This window comes from Scardinius erythrophthalmus (assembly GCF_964197995.2).
Source record: "Scardinius erythrophthalmus genome assembly, chromosome: 17".
Taxonomy (NCBI): domain Eukaryota; kingdom Metazoa; phylum Chordata; class Actinopteri; order Cypriniformes; family Leuciscidae; genus Scardinius; species Scardinius erythrophthalmus.
Genome location: NC_138237.1, coordinates 27,619,550 through 27,639,932, shown reverse-complemented (window position 1 = coordinate 27,639,932; position 20,383 = coordinate 27,619,550). Strand labels below are relative to the sequence as shown.

General features: G+C 37.7%; 1 protein-coding gene across 2 annotated transcripts in view; it reads left to right on the top strand.

The window, feature by feature from the left end:
- LOC308705360 (rho GTPase-activating protein 7) overlaps positions 1–20,383 on the top strand; it is a 60,663-nt gene that overhangs the window by 22,650 nt on the left and 17,630 nt on the right. Inside the window, exon 1 of one of the 2 annotated variants that reach the window (XM_081390320.1) lies at positions 18,686–18,885. The exons of the other annotated variant lie outside the window; for it this stretch is intronic. Within the exon in view, the coding sequence (XP_081246446.1) occupies positions 18,873–18,885 (13 nt within the window). The 5' untranslated portion in view covers positions 18,686–18,872. Of the gene's footprint in view, positions 1–18,685; positions 18,886–20,383 lie in introns of those variants that run through there. 2 annotated transcript variants of the gene reach the window in all.

Below are 20,383 nucleotides of genomic sequence, written 5' to 3'. Positions count from 1 at the left end.
TCCATAATCTGACAAACACTGATTGAACATGTTCAGTCTGTAAAAACAAACACACACATGATTAGCACAACAATCTTTAGAAGATGGGGTTCGTTGGAGCGGCATGAACTAGCTTTACCTCTAAACATCGATGATCTGAAGAGAAGTTGCCCTCAAGAAGAATATGAGACTGCTGATTTATTATTAATTTAAGTTATGCTGCTAAAGATAGTTGTACAATATGTTTTTATTATTAATAATACTTTTATCCAGCAAGGATGCATTCAATTGATGAAAAGTGACAATAAAAACTTTTATTTTGTTACATAAATACATTTTATATTGAGTCACCTAATTAACCTGGTAATGTCCTCTTATATAATTAGAGTTGAGGAAGGGTGTAATTTGTTTTCTACATGACCAAATAAGGTGACACTGAACTTGCCAGACATTACATCAGATTTAAGTGACCTCTTATTTACCCTTTTAGCCACTAGGTGCCACATGAGTAATAAACTCATTATGATTATTCCAAAAACCCAAAAGCTACAGAAAAGCCAAAACGAGACCTAATTATTCACTCAAGGTTTTAAAGAAGGGGTGGGCAAAGTTTTAGGCACATGCGCCATACTGGACTTTAAATAGCAGCCTACATGAAAGGACACAAGGCATAATTCCCAGTGAGATATGATGTTTACTGGTACTTATGCATGATGCAGCTGTGACTGATGGGACTGTTCATATTTTGCTTGAAGTATTGCTCAACAGAGAGGTTTTTGAAAAAAAAGAAAAAAATAGTGATTCCATGGCAAGATTATCATTTAAATCAACACTCTCTAGATTCATAATTTATATTGATCATGAATTACTGTCAAAGAATAGGACATCAATGGGGTCATGAATCAATATCTCGACAGCTCTTGTGAAATGTTGTCTTCTTATCAGCTGATGAATGGACATCCGGTCCATGACATTTTTCTCAGGCACCAATGGGACAGCCACATTAGGACTCAGTGTTGGCCAGCGGGCATTTTTGCTTACTTGTACGATGTTTATGTACCTGGCTAGTTCTTTAATGTCATGATCTTTAAGGTGGTAATGATTTTCAATAAGAAAAGATGGTGTGACATTTTCATCAAAGCCTAGCTCATCCAACAATTTGGGATAAAGGTTATGAGTATTGGCATATTACTTCCTCAACATATTTATTCTGTCATTGCCATCCTTTCCTTCCAATTTAAACTGGTTTAAAGGATTCTACCTTATTAATGTGCCACTGTCTCATTAGTGTAAGAGTAAATACTGACTCAGAGGGTATACCATAAGAGAATGTTCACACCAACACATGATAACGTTGTGTTTATTAAAGGGCACCTATTATGCAAAATTCACTTTTACATGGTGTTTGAACATAAATGTGTGTTGGCAGTGTGTAAGCAAAACCACCCTAGAATGATAAAAATCCACCCAGTAGTTTTTTTACTATCTCAATAAATCATAAGCACTGTCTCAGAACACCCTGTTCTAGATTTCCCTCATTGTGACGTAGAATTGAGCTAAGCCCCACCGACGTGATTTGATTGACATCTGGTTTTGGCATAGACCCCGCCCTCGGTGATCTGTGTACACCATCCTCCATTGTTTCAACGACAGCCGGTAATGTCTCCTAAGAAGTGTAGGTGTTCTGTTGTGGGATGTAAGAATGGACATACTAGTCTTCACTGACATTTTATTTATGAAGAAAAGGCACCACTTAAACTTCCTAAATACGAGATTCATTTTCTGACTGACTATTTAGTAAACGAGGGTCAAAGTTAATCCTCAAGTGTGGATCGTTGCCTACTGTTCGCGATCCAACGTCACCTCCAGAAGTAAGTGTATTTTATGATTTTTGAGCAAATAGTCATTTCAATCGATGTCAGCCAGTTCAACAACAAATGCGTCTAAAGCTATTTATTGTCGTCGTCATAGGATGTCTCAACAAACAACGTCAGTTTTATGTCACGTAGGCATTTTTTTTTTTTGCAGCATTTACAAATGTAAATAAATTAAGGTCTGCTCTATCTCTATAGACAGTATATAAACGTCTATCTCCCTCCCCTTAAGAAATAAATAAATAAATCGTTTGTACTTAGCAAACGTTATCACAGTAGTGTGTGTTTGTGTGTGTGTGTGTGTGTGTGTGTGTGTGTGTGTAGTTTCAAAAAATTGCGCGAACGTTATCACAGTTCGTGTGTGTGTGTGTGTGTGTGTGTGTGTGTGTGTGTGTGTGTGTGTGTGTGTGTGTGTGTGTGTGTGTGTGTGTGTGTGTTGCACATCCAAAATGGCAAAGGGGACGCGATTAAAACTTTGTAAGTACATAAATGTATCAAATAACCATTCCGAGACGTTTAGTCCATTCTCATTCGTGTTTATTCCGTGCCAGAGTCTCTGTCTTCATCATCTGGGTCCAGCAGCAGGGCGGGGATATGCAGCTCATTTACATTTAAAGTGGTAGACGCCAAAACAGCTCTTTTTAAAACAGGCCCCAAAAATGACATTTTCAAATGGTTATAATAAATAAACTGTGGGGTATTTTGTGCTGAAACTTCACAAATGCATTCTGGGGACACCCAAGACCAATATTACATCTTCTAAAAAGGGGCATAATAGGTGCCCTTTAAAGGAGATCTCCGGTCAATTTTAACATTGAGCTCATTTTTTTTGTACATTTGGAGTGCTGTCAATACAGAGAACAATGACAAAAATCGGTGTTGCCTACACCGAGTTATTCTATTTTTAAAATTTGCACCCTGTTGACTTCAATGGGGCAAGTACTAAACCTGCTTTTAGCCTCTTAACATCCTTGATGTGTCATTACAAGTGCACAGAAAATGTGAGTGATTCCTTCAGAGTGAACACGAGTGAATCTGACTGCAGTAGATGTGAAAGATATGGATAAAAATATGGATAAAAAAAAATATATGGATAAAAAGCCAGCGCAAATACCTGTGTTTACATCCTGTTTTCGGTTTAAGTCCAAAGTAATCGATTGCTGAGTTCAAGCGCGTGATCATAGGTAAATAAACCTATGCACGTGAACTCGGCAATCGACTACTTTGGACTTCAACCGAAAAACAGGATGTAAACACAGGTATTTGCGCTGGCTTAAATAACATCATTGTTATACACAGGGTTTAAATTGGGATTTATTATGTGGGGGGGCTCTCCCTAGGGGGGTCCGGGGGTATGCCCCCCCTGGAATTTTTTTTTGAAAAATAAACTATTAAATGGCATTTTCTGGAGAGTTTTGTGCAAAAGAAATGGATAAATTGAGTCTTACATAATCTGTGAAAAACTGCAAGGTTAAGAGCATATTTGCATTGTTGTAGTATCAACAGGTATTAGGACATTTAGCATTTACATTACTGTTAATCAGCAGTGGTGGAATGAAACGAAGTACAAATAGCTTACTTCGTTTCTGTAGGCCTAAGTAGAATCAATAGTGCATACTTTTGACTTTTACTTCGTTACATTTTGCAGTAATTATTATACTTTCTACTCCACTAGATTTCTACAACGTTTCGTAACATTTTCTGATCAGTTTTTCCCCTGCCAAAACAGGGATTGAAAAAAATGTCCTGTTTTCGGTGCTGATGCGGTGGTGACGCGTTCATGTGAGGGTGGCGCTGCCAATAAAGCACATAAAAGCTGTCACAAAGAACCAGCAAAAGTAATGATTATGAATATGTAAAATATAGCAAGGAGACATTTTAATTGTTTATTAATAAACAAGTGTTTTCTGTGTCAGTGCCCTGCATAGATGAAGTTGACGATGCTATCCTCGCAATCTTCGCAGTAGTGAACGCGCCAGAGAGAAATGCACATTTCGGATTACACAAGCAGCGGTCTGATTTCTTTCGTTTTGAATTGTCATGTTTAAAAGAAGACCTTCCAAGCTTTCTATAGATATATTTATCAGGTCTGTCAGGCAAGTAGGCTCCCTTACGAGAGTCCAGTTCACTCGCCGGCGCGTCCGTGTCGTGATTATATTGTCTATATAGGCTACTAGCCTATATTTAAATGAAATATATGAAACATTGATTAAAATTAAGATACAATTAATACAAAACGAAATTCATTTTAAAGAAAGGCTTTGTGCTTTCTGTTTGAGGTCTCAGTGAAAGTTTTAAACAGTCTTTTAGTGCCGCTTTCAGCGCTCACGTATGTAACATTGTTTTTTCCTCATATGCGAACATGAAAAATAAAATAAAATGAATATGTTATGTTCTGTGGAGAGCCAACCCTTCTTCATCCGGAGGGTAGTTACTGTGGTTTGCAGTGTAATTCACAGAATTACAAAAAAAATATTTCGCCACCTAAAAGTTAAAGATTTTTTGTGTCACGTCTACGGCATGTCATGTGTAGCCTATTTTCCTCATATTAAATATAAAACGCTTGATTACACATTGTATTACCTTGTTATGATATAGTGACCCATACAATGTGCCAAATATATTTTCATTACCTTGTCTTTCAATGCAGGGCACTGTTTATACAACCAACATTATGCTGAACTTGACAAAATTGATCTGCTGCTGCAGCGGCGGCCAGCAGCTCGTTTTTTTTTTTCAAGGCAGTAACGTTAGAAGGTTCTGGAACTTTTGCGCGCTTCCACATCCCGTGCAACAACGGATCTCCCAGGAACATTCATTATTGCTGCGTACATTTATCCGTGTCGGAGTTCTGAGAAGTAGCCTACCTATGCGCATGGCATGCGCGAGCGGTAAGCGATCATGGTCGACTGACAACGAGATTAAGCAGCTGAACAAGACTACGGCCGTGTCACGATTGTTCTCAGCTCCGCCGAGACTAAATAGACATGCCATTTCAAAATCTTTCATTTATAATCAGAAATATGTTTTCAAAAGCATCACTTTCATCAAATTTTATGTGACATAATTTCCAATAAGCAACTGACTGCAAACGAGCAGGCTTATGTGCCGGGGCTGAGCCCCGGAGAGCCCCGGCCCAATTTAACCACTGGTTATACATATCTTTCACATCTACTGCAGTCAGATTCACTCGTGTTCACTCTGAAGGAATCACTCACATTTTCTGTGCACTTGTAATGACACATCAAGGATGTTAAGAGCCTAAAAGCAGGTTTAGTACTTGCCCCATTGAAGTCAACAGGGTGCAAATTTGAAAAATAGAATAACTCGGTGTAGGCAACGCCGATTTTTGTCGTTGTTCTCTGTATTGACAGCACTCCAAATGTACAAAAAAATGAGCTCAATGTTAAAATTGACCGGAGTTCTCATTTAACGCGTGCTGCAGTTATGTTTTCTGCTGCTTCAAATGCTTCTGATTGGCTGCTAGTTTTTTTATCGTTCATGAAAGCGATTCCAAAATTATAATTTTTCTGTCATTATGGTGTGGACTTCCCTATTCTCATTGAATTAGAATCATTATAAACACTTTATAGTAATAGTAGTCTTTACTACTTTAGTAGTAGTAAACTCTTTCTGCGTTTTGGGCGTTCATTATACGACAGCAGTGTTTTGGGGCCATGAAAACGCAAACTTTGGAATACGGGTTTCAAAGCGCAGGTTTTTGAAAACAATACCATTATCGTCTCCATGTAAACTACAAAAACACGAATTTGTGAAAACGGTGATCAGTGATGTCATGCATATTACGTGTTCTTTACAAAGTGACATCGCCAACTAGTGGCCTGGTATGAGTAATACAGCGTTTTTAGTTGTTTTCGCATATCTGTATGAACAGGGAACGTTTTTGACAACGTTGTCGTCTGTACGCGAAAAAAAAACCAAAGGAAAAACCTTTCCATTTTTAGTACATAGTTGTTGTGTAAACATACCCTTAGACATTTCGCTAGTATTTTTGGCTAAATGCATTTAAAAGTATCCAAAAAACACAGATTCTCCAAAAGAGATTTCAGACGGGAACATTCGTAGGGTCAATGGTCAAGTTTCTTATGTGCAAGATCTTGAATCAGTCAGATTGCAAAAAAATAACCTATTATAGAGTTGATTTATTTAACGACTTTCAATTTCTCCTATTTCTCCTAAAGGGAACTATTTTACAGATATCAAGCCATTTTCTATGCAAAGTTACAAACAATAAGTCATATTCACTTATCACTACCTCATTACTAAATTAACTACATTGTTTAGGTTTCAATATATCATTATTCAGGAATCTGACACTCTTAAAGAGCAGGTTTATAATTACATCTGGGCTACACACTAAATTTTTCTTGTTCTCATTGCTTAAACAGTCAGTTAAACAAAAGTCAACATAATGAAGACATACAGCTCTTGTTACTCAACTGCTTCTAAATGACAATTTTTTTTCAATTTGGATATGATATTCTGGCATCTAGAGCACTAAACAGGCTACCTTAAAAGCACTGATTATGACAGATTTCATTTAACATGTTACTCAAAGTAAATAGTTGCACATTTCAGTACGACTTCCAAATTACACAAGAAAGCACTCAAAGATAATATATTGTTCCCGCACTTTTTATTTCAAGGAACTCAGCTGTCCTTGGGAGTTGGCCATGTACGTTCCTAAAATAAGCATTAAAGATTTAATATATCTGCTGGATGCGTGTATTAAATTTGGCAGTTTAAATATGGTTCTCCATTAACACTTCAAAACAGGATTATGAATGACCAATAACTATGAGGAGTAATTTTTCCTCTGAAATATCAGTCATCTTCCTATCAAAGGTTTATGGGGCCCATGAGGGTTTGGAAATATTATTTTGGAGCGCTGCTCTAGTCCTGTCAAACACAATTAGCGAGAGACGAGTCAGAGTGATTCAATAGAGTCCAGCTGAGTTTCGTTGCCGTCCGGTATAATCAACGGCACGGGCACAACTCCTTGTATCTTCATCTCATGGACATCTATCCTTTCATAAAGCTCCTCATTCATTACTGTCCACATCCTCAGACGGTTACATATCTTTCTGTGTCTGTCTCTCTCTCACCTTGGGACTAAACAGGAAAGGGCTGGGCTCTGGGCCTGAGGGCAGGACTTGGTTAATCAGGCAAGGATTTCCTCTGGAGACAAACTTCTATAAACGGCAATATCACCGCTCAAGATCACAGAGTTCAGTTTCCATCATTACATCCTGAGAGTCACTGACCGATCTCTCCTCGTAAATCAACGGCTGAACGCTCAATGAGCGACGGAGCCATATTTGGCAGGCGCGCATTTTTACATGCAAACAGACCCAGACTTTTGTCCCCAGACTTTATAGAAGTTGAAAATACTTTTAAAAAATTAGGAAGTTTTATTAAAACGTCCCTTTGTTTTAGATCCATTGTTATGGTTAAATTGTGGCTGACTTTTACATACTGTATGTTCCCTTTTTTTCAGTTAAATCTTGGGAACTAATTAACACAATGTTCTCACATTTTAACTAATACAAAGGAACGATTTAATTCAAAGAGAACAACAATTTCTTAATTCATAGACTATATATATTTTTGGCATGTCATGTGTAGGGCTCTCGGGAATAGAAGTTTAAAAAAAAGTACAGATAACAAATAAAGTATGCACTTAGTATTAAATAGTAATTGACTCAATGTTCACATATAGAGTAATCCACCTTTTCTATTTTTTATAATTTTTTTACTTTAAAGCATAATGCACACCTCTTTAATGTGTAAAATCTAAAATACTGGCTAGTACTGAACAGTAAAAAAGCATGCATCTAACACTGCCTTTACTGTAATATTTTACTGTATTTTGGTTACTGTATGCCAGTTCAATTCAGTGATTCATTTAGGTATCCAGAAGCTTTTATTTAGTTGGGATTATGTACTGTAAGACTTCATATTCAGGCTTGTCATTTAACTTTCCAAAATATGCTGCCACTTTTGGATTCTTCCCAATTTAAGTAAGTCCTCAACGATCAAACTCTGACTCATTGAACAGATGTCTGTCCTCTATGTTTCAGAAAAGTTAAGGAGTTGATGTTGTACTGTAGGGGATTTTCAAGGTGTAGCAGATGGACCAGACTTGTAACCTTTCTGTAAATGACACTAAAGTACATCACTAATGGTTTATAAATTTACAGATACATTATAATTAAGTGATATGCTTATAAAAAAATTAAATAAAAAAACATACGATTAGAGAACTTCAAAACTTACACTGCCGGCTGACTGTTTCTGGTCTGATTCTCTGGTCATGATGTTATTTGAGATTGTTTTGGCCATGCGCCTCATAGAGCACAAGGTGGTGCAAGTAGGACAGACAGAGGTGCAAAACACACTCACACTCATATTTATGTCTCTTCAACCATGAACACACTCTCTAAATGTCCATATGGCCAAAGGAGCCCTTTGGCCATATGGACATTTATAAAATATACACTTTTAAAGGTCCCATTGCATGAAAATTTCACTTTATGAGTTTTTTTTTTCCCTAGCTTGGCTATGGTCCCCCAGTGGCTAAACGTTTTGATGGGTGTAAACCAAGCGCTGGGTATTTTTGAGAAAATGAAAGCTCAGACGGGCGAATCTAGAAATCTTCCCCTTATGTCGTCATAAGGGGAAAGGTCACCTCCCCTTTCTCTTCTTTGCCCGCAAAGAGAATTTGGCCCGCCCATGAGAAAATGAGCTGCGCGAGCGCGATATTGGTTTTTCCTCGAGAGACATCATGACTTGCAAACGAGCGAAGCATGGCAGTTGCTCAGTGTTTGGATGTATAAATGAACACAAAAGTATTTTTTTTAATTCCTTCATCCGAGTCGCTGAAGAACCAGTGGGTTATGTGAATTTCTGATGTGTAATTGTTCAAGTTCAGAGAGATAATCTTTCTCTCAAAGTCGTTCAATACTGTTTATGCATCAGTAAATCAAGCCAGTGACTAAACGATCAACTTCACGTCGTTTCTCTTAGTAGGATGAAAATAATCTTACTTAAACTGTAATTAAAATATATACAGAAAGCGATCAAAGAACAATCCCTTTCCAATCGCCCAAGCTGTCAATCACACAGCGCGAGTTTATCTGGACACTTGCCTAAACTCGTTATGAAATCAATGATCCTGTTACACTGCACAACGAAGCTCTTACTGTACTTCATGTTTGCATTGGTGAAATCATTAGTGAGAGTGCAGAAACTGTGTTGCAATGATAAGATCTTCATTCACGCGATCAACAGGCTGTCATCTGCTCAATGCTCATCACTGCAACATTTATGTGATGGGAATAGATCTAAATACTTAAAAAACTTCTCACAATTCTGTAATCTCGATAGCTGTAATAGTAAAAAAACATATAATAGCTGTAATAGTAAAAGTATTTCTCACAGCAGACACGCCCCTTCAAACAGAGCGTTCAAATCAGAGGCTAAAATCAGGCTAGGAAATATACCTTTTATTTCTAAATTATAACAACTTTTGATCTAAAAAACATACTAACATTATAAGGGCACCCCAGGAAACATTCTGAAATAATAAAATAATCCATGCAATGGGAGCTTTAGAACAAGTTTTACTTTTTCACTAGTTCATTTAATTTGTCTACAAACAATGTCCAGCACTGGACATTCCTGTCATTTCCTGCGTTCACACCATTTCATAATTGTTGTAATCTCGAGATACCAATGTGTGACACTGGAAATTAAAATTATTTTTGAAAATTCCAAGGACGTAAATATAAATATTGATACTTGTCTAGATGGCCATAGTTATAAACTTGTAATGATTTTTTTTTTTAAACAGACAGAAAGGACAAAAAAAATTAACAAAAATAATTAAAACTGCCCAAAGTTGAAGAAACACCCAATTGATGTGACCCGCAAAAAGTCTTTGCATTCTTAATCCACACCTATAAATTTAATTTCATTAAATAACAACCTAAAACAAGTGTGTTTTTTTTAAAACACACTTTCTTTCTCTCTCTCTCTTTCTCTCTCAGGTAACATTCTACATATATGCAGAGTACAATTAATGGTATACATTTTTATCATCCCATACATCTATTTTGAATCTATTTTAAGTGTAAGAATAATCAGGTACTGTTGTTAAACCATTTCAATTGCAAATGATGCGCTAACTTTTGATTTGGTATTAACACTAATGTGCTATTGCAATACAATATCGTCACACTCTATAGCAACACTCTCCCACATATTTTGCTATTATAACTGCGCTGTAGTGAAACCACCCTTACATCACGAATTAAGAATTTGTTCTCTTGTTTTACTAAGTCTTGGCCACAATTTACTAATTTGTTGCCTTGTTTTAGTTTTAGACTTATGAACTTGTTCCCTCAGTTTAGTAAATCATGGCCACATTGTACTAATTCATTCCCTTGTTTTGATTTTACTAAAACAAAGGAAACAAATGATTACAATAGCCTGAGAAAATCTCTAGCATCATTTGATTGCAGATGCACTTGGTTTTGATAGTTTGTCATCTAATCCAATGACATTCAAAATTTGTAAGTATGCAAGAACTTTTTGGGGCCATTGTATGCACATTATAATGCTTTCAATTCACAGTGTTGTATAGTGGTTAAAGATCTAGGCTGGTAACTGAACACATACTTCAAGTTTCTTTGGATAAAAGCGTCAGCTACAGTAAATTATTCAACTTTTATATATTGTGAGTGATTTTATATTATAGTTTTAACAGTAAAGAGATGATGCATGTACAGTATACTGTATGTAGGTGAATGAGTGTTTACAGCATTGGCATTGCTGACTGAAGCCAGCAAGATATTACACAAAGTTGAATCTAAACAGTTTGCACACTGTGAACTCACGCTGTGCATACTGGCTCCAGGCCCCCTGAGATTCAGGCAGCTGGCATTACAACTCGAGAAGAGAAACAAACACGTACTCTCTCTTTCTCTCTCTGTGCTCTGTTTTACTGTGTGCAAACTGTTTGAATGCAGCCATCCTCTCAATTGCTGCAATTCTGCCTTTTCCCTCTTATTTAGTATCAGACGTTAAGCTGAATTTGTAATCTTGTTGTCTCTGGGCCATTTTGATTCTCAAAAACATTGTGGGTGTCGCTGCATTTTCAGCTGGCATGAATGTAAAGTCATTCTGCATGACTTTGGGATCAAACAGCGGACTAGCTCACTCCCTACAAGGACATTCCTGCATCTTCATTTAAACGTATTAGAAAAACATTATGGGCTTGATGATCTACACAACACTAAAACAATTATAATTCACATGGTAAAATTTCTAAGGGAAACATAGAACTTTGTAGCCCCTGTGCATGATGACTTCCTGTGATGGACAAGAGAGTAAAAGCACTATTTTTGCCCCTGATACCAACAACAGGGCTGGCATGGGGATATCCTGATAGGAACACTCAATCCCTCATAAAAACAGAACACGGTGTCCTTCATGCCAACAAGGCTGAGTATTTTCCACTCCACAGACTGCAACAACAAGAACAACTGGATAACTTGTTAAAGCCATGTTTCTTGAACAGAAACAGATGCTGCCCATTCAATCACCGTCAAATGATGCCTGATTGTGTTTTAATTCCCAAGCCTAAAATTTCAGGTATCAAATGGAGAATCAACATCTCAGAGTTACCTAGACTGACACAAAGTTCAGACTCTAAATTCGTTGGTCAAAAGATGAAAAGGTATTAGTAAATATATGGCAAGCCAACTTGGCTTTTAATATCCCCATTTTAGTAGTTATACAATTTAGACACTCATGGCTTTATCTACCCCTAAAGTGTAAACACTGAGCCCCCCAGGCAACTAGGGGAGTAACGGTACATAGAAGTCACGGTTCAGTACATACCTTGGATTTGGGGTCACAGTTTGATAAGTACCTCGGTTTTGTGGTCACGGTTCGATACGAGTTCGGTACTCGGTACATTTATATGTCCGCCCAATTTCAATATCATTCGAAACTTTAAAGGGTCTATTTTTATTTGTGTACACTCACAATTTGTAGAATAAAGAAAACAAACAGGATGTCTCTTTCTGCTGTGCTGGTTTCCTTTCCGTGAAGCTTGTGGAGCGAGTCACAAAAGTGAATCAAAACTCTGCGTATTGGCTACAAGCAAGCTCTTGCATGCCATTAGAATTCGCCATTTTTGTTTTAGGTTGGTGTATAGATCGTCTCTTCTTCTTGTGGTGGTTAGCATAAAGAGTTGCATTAGCGCACGTGCCCGCCCTTCTGGATTGGAGTGTGGATCGCATGTGACTGACTGTATTCGTCATCTGACTGTATGCACCGAACCTTGACGTCCATATCGTGATGGTTCGGGACGAATACATGTACCGTTACACCCCTACAAGGCAACAACTAAACAGAGAGAAATGTCCACTCAGATCTGTCAATCTCTTTCCAGCACAACCTATAGCGTGAGTTTGGGGCGTGAGTTTGGGGCGTGACTAGCAGGCGGAGCCAGAGGGTGTTTAGCCGGTGTGGGACCATGACAGATGCGCTACATGGGAAAAGACATTCAGCTTCGGTCACAAAAATGCAAACCAAAATTCGCTACATTTATATCTCTAAAGATTAAACAGGTCATGAACAAGTTGAAGCGAATGGGGCATTGTAATGCAACGCACTACAATGGACGCTTCAGTCCCATACAGCATCATCATGCAGCCTTTCAGAAAGACAATTTTTCCAGTTTAAATAGTTTAATTTGGCGTGCCCAATGTAGACTGCCTCAAACATATGTGGCTCATCATGTCAAAAATGTAATTGTTTAAAAATATGCATTATTTTTGTCATTTTGCTATGTGTCACCAGTGGCGCAGAAACTGCATACATCACCTTTAATATTATTCATACTTTTTTTTTTTTGCATTTTCTCTCTTTATGTGTGCGTCACGGTTTGGGTTTTGTTTCTTGTCATTGTCATGTTTCTGTGTCGTGTCATGTGATTCCCTGTTTGTCATGTGATCCTGCCATGTGTCTTGTCATTGGTTAATCGTCTGATCATTGTTCACAGGTGTTCCTTGTCTTGTAATTAGTCTATGTATGTAAGCCCTCATGTTTGCCCTGTGTCCTTGTCGAGTATTGTTTGTTCTATGTCCCAGATCCGGTTCCTTGTTTTCTAGTCTTGGTTGTGTGTTCCTGTTTTAGTTTATAGTTTTCCATGCCTGGTCATGCTTTTGTTTTGTGTTTGTTAATTCAATTTGCGTTTGGGTCCTCATCTCAACTTGCCTCCAGTGAATTTGTTACTGTGTGGAACTCAGAAGGAGGAAGTATACAGGACGTTGTCATCTGGAAGTGATTGAGTTATGATCAAGTAATATGATTGACAGATCTAGAGGGAATTATAGCTCTATGACTCGTGTACCCAGTAGACACACAGTGCTCTGCACGCTGTTTCAAGCTCTTTAGATCTCATAATTGATAATTTATACATTCTGTATAAAGAAATATGAAGTAAACATGCAAGGATAAATCTGTTCTCAGACACCAATGATAACAAGAACTCAACATCCGTTCTCTTCTCTCTTCCGTAATAAATGCGTTTACACTGGTTTTCAAAACATAGTCATCTATCTTGCCCTTTTGTGCAACAGCAGCGGCTCCAGGCACGTGATCTAAGGTACCCTTACACGTTTACACAACGACGATATGCTTAAAATGGAGACGTTTTTTTCCTTTGAGTTTTCTGTGTACAGACGACACCCTTGTCAAAACGATCCCCATTCACACGGATCCGCGAAAACGACTAAAAACGCTATAATCTGCTGCCAGGCCATTAGATGGCAATGAAACACTATAGACTGAACACGTTATACCCATGCGCATAACGTCATCGTCTTCAGAGATTAGCGTTTTTGCTGTTTACACAGAGTGCCTCTTCAAAAACGTGCAATTTAAAACCCGTTTTCAAAAGTTTGTTTTCAGGCACCCAAAACGCCATTGTCGTGTAAACAAACAGCCAAAACGCATAAAAAGTTTTACGTGTTTAGTTGAAAACAGTGTCGTGTAAACAGCCCCTGAAGATCAAAACTAATTGGATGGCCTGTTTCATCGTGGGCCGACGGAAAAACAAATCGGCACACTGGTTGAGAATTTTTTTTTTTTACTTTGGTCGCACCGTGATTGATCGTCCCTGGTGGGAATAGCTCCATAGAGATCTATTGTTTCGATTCAAGAGCGTCGTCACGTCGTACATTCGCTTAACCGCATGAAAGGTACTTAATATGACATATTCTTTTTGCAAAGTTCTGACTGCAAAGTTCAGGACATGCCTGATTTAGTGCCGCATAAAACCCGAGGGCCAGTTGGACTCTGAGTTTGACAGTAGATTGCCAGTTCTTCCAAGGCCACAGGAAACACTAAGTGCCACAGATCAGCTATGAGTGCTTGTTAATGTAATCTCTAATTATATTCACTCCTAATTGAATCTCATTCAAAAGCATCTGGACCCGAGCCCACTGCATCTCTTCTTGCCCCCGCACCAGATTGATTAGCTGGCTCTCTCAGTTCTGCAAGGCTATTACTTGGAGAAAAAGTCTCGAATAGTAGTCATCTCCACAGTCTGGATTATCTTGATAATGTATTTCACACTCTTAATTTCCTATCTCCACCGCCCCTCCGAGAAGGTCAAAGTCACAAAACCAGAGAAGATTATGACTGCACAACAGTCAGATCAGGGGCCGCACTGCCCCAGGCTCCATGGAAGTGGAGCCAATAGTCGCTGCTGCGATGACATAGTGTGTGCGTACAGGAAGGACGGCCAGTTCTTGGAGCAGAACCCTTACGGAAATATAGGAAATACCACTGGAGAGACTTAGAGGCAGCCACGGATTCAAGTTGGCCAGTTCTCAAAGCTCTTCCTCACATTTACAAAAGAACCCATCTATAAATATAACCAAAACACAAGGGGCTCACCCTTTAATAACATTGCACAAATATATCATCCATTCCCTGTATTTGAGAAAAGGAAACGTGCTTGTGTAACCTCTTGTAAAGGGTGACCAAGGGGTCAACAGAACGCCCAGACACAACTTTACAATCACGCAAACAGCAGGTTCGCTTTGACAGAATGTGGAAAAAAGCTGAGGTGTTCAAGGAAGACCACCAGCCGTCAGCCATCTGTCGCTTTGCATTCAACTGAACACATAAGTCCAAAACAAGGCCATTCATCTCCATTCGATTTGGAACACTATTTGTTAGTACAAATCTCGACCACCTCTCTTTTACGGGCTCCTATTCACACCGTTCTTTCACGGGCTCAGCACAGTTTGATCAAACAGATGTTTAAGTCTTTAATGAATGCGGAAGGCTGCCACCGGAGTAAAGTAGCATGTTGTGTTCTCTTGAAATGAAACACGCTGATAGTCATGCTACCGCTAGTTCACGTCAGCCCGTCCAAAAACACACAATTATGTGAGCTGAGCTGGAATGATTTATTTTCGCGGGGGTACATTCACGTCTGTGCCAGCTCCGCTCACCGAACGACTATTCTTCTCAGACGCTCTTCTTCATGAAGGGATCTGACAAGTCTGTGACAATCCAAATGCCAGGCGGTACACAAAACAAATCTTAAATAGAGCTGTAATTGTCCCTGGTGTCAAAACATCTCTTCCCAGAACAAGAGCAATTCTTTCACAAAAAAACTGGAAATAATTAAATGACTTTTTCAAGCGATTAATGTTGGGGATGGAGTGCGTCTTTTATGATATCAAAAGAGGCTAGATGCAAAAGCAATCTTCTTTTATATGGACTCTATATTTATAGTGCAGCAATCTGGACTTTATATTGCTTTCTACTGTCAGTAAAGCTTTTGACCTTTTGACTTTGAGTAGTATGGTTACAAAAGTGAGCATACTTCTATTCTGTCTGAATATGTCTCTTTCATTTTGTAGATAGTAATTGAGTTTTTTTAGATTACAAAAATTGCCATGGAAACCAGGCAGTGCATGGCTTATATACTTATTATGAGAGTCATGTAAAATGTCAGCACTTGTCCTTATCAAATAAACATTATTAAAGGGTTAGTTCACCCAAAAATGAAAATTCTGTCAGTAATTACTCACCCTCATGTTGTTCCAACCCCGTAAGACCTTCGTTCATCTTCGGAACACAAATTAAGATATTTTTGATGAAATCTGAGAGCTGATCACTCCTCCATATATGCTTCTAAGGCATTATAACTTGCGGGCCCAGAAAATGCATTAAAGACATCGTTAATATAGTCCAAGTGACTACAGTGGCTCAATCTTAAATTTATAAAAGTGATGAGAATATTTTTTGTGTGCAAAAAAAAATAAAAAAATAACGACTTTATTCCACTATTCAGAGAGAAGGAAATGAATAGTGGAATAAAGTCGTTATTTTGTTTGTTTTTTTGCGCACAAAAAGTATTCTCGTCGGTAAACTTAAGGTTGAGCCACTGTAGTCACTTGGACTATATTAACGATGTCTTTAATACATTTTCTGGGCCAGCAAGTTAAGGTGTCCATAAGCCTGTGGAGGAGTGATTCAGCTCAGATTTAATAAAAAATATCTTAATTTGTGTTCTGAAGATGAACGAAGGTCTTACAGGGTTGGAACAACATGAGGGTGAGTAATTAATGACAGAATTTTCATTTTTGGGTGAACTAACCCTTTAAGAATACTGACTCCGTGTCGAAGGCATCGTAATTCCCTGAAATTTTATAGTTTTTGTAACACAAATGGAAAATAATACAAAAATAACAAATTCCGCTAACATAGATCACAGATTTTGATGACATAACCGTGGACTTGTTCAATCAAATGCTCTCTAGAATCTTAAGCATCCCGCCTCCTATGCTATAGTATCAACCGGCCAAAGTGACCGTTGACAGGTCACGGAGCAATATGGGTTGGAGAATTCAGTTGCTCAAACGCTCAAGATTTATTATGTTTTCCAACTGTACGTTGGTTAAGAATAAATGGCAAGAATTTATTCACACCTCTACTATTGAATCCAATGTATCATCATGCGCTCGGATTCGCTTCCATGGTGCTGTCAAGTACGTCTTGCAGTATGTGATGTAAACTTAACTCTATTGGCTATTTGAAAAGGGGGAGGAGCCATTCAATCACGCATCATACAAAGCTGCGCGTAACAAGGCACTTGTACTTTGTTGAGAATTAGTCATAGGTTTATGGTATGGGTGGGTTTAGGGACTCAAAAACATGTACTTATATAAATACAATATATAATACAATTATAACAAAAGATTTATACCTTTCTAAAACTATGCATACATTATTGCTTTTTTTTTAAGCTGTCGATATGTGCATATTGTACATTTCAGCATATATCCAAAAAAATTGTGTAAACATAACATACAGTACCAATAGCTGAGAATACCAATAAGATCAAGCTGAACAGGCACTATAGTTTACATATAGAAGTACTCTATATAGTAGTTCTACTTTTTTCCAATTGAACAGACTTTTTTAGTGACACTTTTGAAACAATTTGACTCAGAGCCAGAGAGGAAACTGCACTATTACAGCACTGCGTGTCTTGCCGCCAAATGACTCCATCCCACCCTTCAGCGAGGGTGGGACAGGCTGGGGACACGATGGAGCCAGGAACGCCTGTCATGCCTTCCGCTAACTTATCACATGCCTGGTTTGTTATTCCTTCCTCTTTCTTTCCGCTGGACACTGATATTTTTAATACAAAACAACAGATTTGTCTGCTCTTATAAGAAAACTGACAACTACAGTAAACTGAAAAGGTCAGATAGATTTGCATAGCAGCGCATTTATTACAAAACACTCTTAGTTTTCTCTAGTCAAGTTTAGGAAATGTTTGCAGGAACAAAGTAAAAGTAAACCATCCTGTCCTCATCTGTACTTTCAATGTTCACTTAGGAGAGGATTTCGAACTGAGAACTTCAGGCTTTCTCGCTTAAGAGGATGTAATCAAACGCCGGTGTGTTTAATGAGAGCCATTAGTGCTAATGGGTTACTAGGGAGTAAGTCCTGATGAAGCCTCAGAGTCAAAAACTATTAGCTGTGATGGGCTGTGTCGATATCCTTATGGGATTTAGGGCACTCATTAGCGTCATAGCTGTGCGTCTGTCCTTCGAAGACATGCAACAAAAGAGCAGATGTTCAAATCTAAAACCCTTTCACAAAACTTTCATTTAGGCATCAGTGAATTGGCATCTAGACATAATATCTCATGACTGAGTGCTGTTATAAGGTAAATTCCTAATAAAACTAAAAGGTTATACAGTGTAATGCCTTAGATTTATATAGGCTATTATACACATACATACATACAAGCCATTCAAAATACTTACTACATGAATGACCAGACGTAACAATTTTCAATTCCAATATATAATACTTCTAGGTATTCACTGTACACTGTCAGAAATAGGGGTACAGTAGGAGTCCATTTCTGTCCCCCAAGGTACAATCTACGCTAACGTACCCCAAAGGGCTTATTATTGGACCTCAAGGTACATATATGTACCTTTTTGAGGGTCACAAAGCATTAAAAGTTACATATATGTACCGTTTCTTTTAAAAGTTAAGGTACAATATTGTACCTTTGTGAGGATACAGTCCCAGTGGCAAGCCATTGTACCCCTAAAGGTACAATTATGTACTTTATTTTCTAAGAGTGTAAATAACCTAGACAAAAGTAATTGTTTACTTTGGGAACAACCCACCCAGTCAAAGTTGAGTTTGGTTTGGTCCAGTGAGGAAAGAGGGGAATGCCTTTCCTGTGATTTCATTATGGTGACCAGTGTGAATGAGAAGCCTAGCTTTCTCCTACAAGTAGCAATACTTTGCATCTGTTAATTGGAATCTTAAAGCTTACTGCCTAGATTATTTTTTTGTGGTAATGTCTAAAACTCTTTACTACACTCACTCAGTCAGTTTTTTATATGACATTTCTGCGTAAGAACCAAACGAACAACAATGCTCATTACAAGTAAGTACAAATCTTTATATCTGCTCATTTTTATTTTAAGCAATTCTTAAGTTATGTCAAATGAATCTAAAGCTGATCTGAGCCATTTTATGACTAAATTTGACCATGGTAGATTTGAGTGGTTCCATATTCTAATAAATATGGCAGAACAGGCATGAGCATAATTTAATTGGATGAATCGATTGTAAATCAGAAGAGATGTTATCAGTGAAGCCGGTGTAACATCTTAATGACTTCAAAGGGCCCACTTAGTAATCAAGAGTGAATACTTTGTCACAGAAAAACAAAAGTGAGTGTATTAGAGGATGTTGCATGTTATTATTGAGCTGAATACCTGTCTTTACCTGTCTATGCTTTAAATTGAACATCTAATTGATCAATATATCTATAGATTTGCAAAGATTTGTACAAGCAGTAATGATCTCTGATTACTGGATAGCGGTAACTATAGCACTGAGGAGTTACAGAGTCTCTCTTTGCACTGGCACATCTGATCTATGAAAATATTGTTGTTAGCAACCAGGAGTAACAACAGTGTGTCTGAACAATTATCCCAATGACCTCATTTTTCTGTACCTGCCAAGATTTTCATCAAAATCAGTCCTGTCACTGATGAAATGGAGCATATTTGTCAGTCCGAAAACAGCTGTGCGAGTTCATAGTTATGGAAAATGGGTTTACATGACTCAAAAACTTTTTTGTGCCACATCTGGAGATTATTACAAAGCCAGTGACTTGTCACTTTTACACTTGACGTATGAACGCAAAAACTCACAAGACTTGAGATAGGGAGCACCCAGCCTGTCTCTTTGTGTTTATGATGTACGTAATAGATACAAAACTATACTTATTTGTATGTTTGGTTAGATGCTAAATACACAGTAAAGTACATATTGACTTAGTGGCAGCATCTAAAATCTAAGCAATAATACGCATTTACAGCTCTGGAAATGTAAAATAATTACGAATTCTTTATATCACAAATATATTTATATAGTTTTTCAATATATTTTAGATATATATATTTTAGATTTATATATATATATATATATATATATATATATATATATATATATATATATATATATATATATATATATATATATATATATATATATATATATATATATATATATATATATATATATAAAACAAAAATATAAACGTACCTGGTGCAAAAAGTGGTTTTGGTCTATATAGCTAATTTTGCCCTTCATGACAACTGTGAGGGGGATGAATTTTTTAATAACTTATCCATAAATTTTATCAAGCCTTAAAGTTCTGCATAATTAAGGACGTCTGCTGTCTGTCAGCCGTCACGTCACCTCAGCTGATCCCGCCTCTTTGCCTATTTTCGCTTATCACAAAAACAAAAAATGGCGCGCTACCAAGATGGCTCCGCCCACTTTGAGCTTCAAAAATGTTCTCCAGAAACCTACGGGTGACGTCACAGACACTATGTCCATATTTTTTTACAGTCTATGGTTTTACCCAAAGT